The 1,551-nt window shown below is 32.5% G+C and overlaps 1 protein-coding gene across 1 annotated transcript in view; it reads right to left on the bottom strand.

Moving 5' to 3' along the window:
• Positions 1–3: 3 nt before the first annotated feature.
• LOC117182157 (tail-anchored protein insertion receptor WRB-like) overlaps positions 4–1,551 on the bottom strand; it is a 143,267-nt gene continuing 141,719 nt past the window's right edge. Inside the window, exon 4 of the mRNA XM_033375207.1 lies at positions 4–220. Coding sequence (XP_033231098.1) covers positions 35–220 — 186 coding nt within the window. The 3' untranslated portion in view covers positions 4–34. The remainder of the gene's footprint in view (positions 221–1,551) is intronic.

The raw sequence follows: 1,551 nt of genomic DNA on the forward strand, positions 1-1,551 counted from the left end.
TGTGTGTGTTTGAGTGCGTGTATAAATTAATCATTCATCCAATATCGATACAAGATGAAGCAGCAACTCTTGTCATGAATATCCACATTGTCAAAGAAATTCCATTTGCGTAAGAACCTGGCCACTTGAAGATATTTTCTAGTGGAGAAAGCATTCCATTTGGCAGCACGACAACAGGTTCGTTGCGATACATATACACCAACACCGAAATTAGAATTACCTGGGATAAAAAAAACATTGTGTCATAAAACATTGTCAGAATCAGCTTTGATTCAAGGAAAATTTGATTAGGTGGGTTGAATAATATTATTTCTATATTTCTCGTAAACAAACGAAGCATACGAACGAATAACGTTGAATGAACACTCTTTTGTTAAACCAACTGATTTTATTCTGTTATTATAAATTTATTCTTTATAATTATCTCCTGTCCACGCCTTACAGAATATTTAGCCTTCATATTGTTGACAAAATTCCCTTCTGAAATATTAAATTTTCTTTTCATAATACATGCATGGAAACCTGTCACTTTCTCTGAATGTTTGTCGTGGACAAAGTGAGTCTTTTCTGAAAAGTGTGGCAAACAATTTCTTACGCTCATGGCATCTCTTTCTACTGTCTTATGTTTGAGCAAGACTAGAATATGACTCAAATAGTGCATTAACGCCATCAGATGGTGTAATTGGAGCCAACAACATCACAACAGTTATCCGAATAACCAAAACTGATATTTTATATTTGGTCATTTTTACCCTTTTTTTTTTGTATTTCAAATAAACAGTGTTCTTTCTCAATTTAATTTAGTAGAATCCAAACTTACCGAACTTTCCCGCCTAAAATAATCGAGATTTTGTACATCTCACTTATCGCACTACCAGATAACGCGACTTCCCCTACTTGTTTTGCTCCCACTGCCGACACATGTAAGAGAACGGATTAAACAAAATGCTCCCGTATAAGCATTTTTTTTTCAAATATTGACATTCAACTAATGCAACCTACTCAAGAGGTTAATACTTAATTCTTTCTTAAATTTTAAGTACCTAATTCATAAATGGCTAGCGATTCTAAACCCAAAAAGAATCAAACTTAAATAAGTAAAGTAAGTATAATAATCTCTGAATGTTTTCTCATACTTTGTTACTCAACTGTCAAATTTTGACATTAACTTTTTTGAATAGATTCGATTTTCCCAACTAATCAGATATGAGGGTAGAGCGCAATGGAAGTATGTGCGGTACGGTAAACGCGAGAAGAAAGATAAAAAATTAGAGTCAACCCTACCGAAAGGAATCTTTGAGTATATACTAAAAATTCTTTAGGTCAAAGAATCTCAAAGAAATTCTCCGCAGACACTCAGGTAGATATTTTTAAAGGTCCAGGAAGCTCGTTTAAATGGTCTGAAGGCTTTAGAATATCCTTTCCGAAATTGAAATAAGAATACGATCAGTATATCAGTATATAAGTTATAATTATAAATAAGTATAATGAGAAAATTCATCAATTAAAAAAAAGTGTTAATAATTTGAAGAGAAATTTAAAAAGGGAGAG

Source organism: Belonocnema kinseyi, chromosome 10 (genome assembly GCF_010883055.1).
Source record: "Belonocnema kinseyi isolate 2016_QV_RU_SX_M_011 chromosome 10, B_treatae_v1, whole genome shotgun sequence".
In the NCBI taxonomy this organism is placed as follows: domain Eukaryota; kingdom Metazoa; phylum Arthropoda; class Insecta; order Hymenoptera; family Cynipidae; genus Belonocnema; species Belonocnema kinseyi.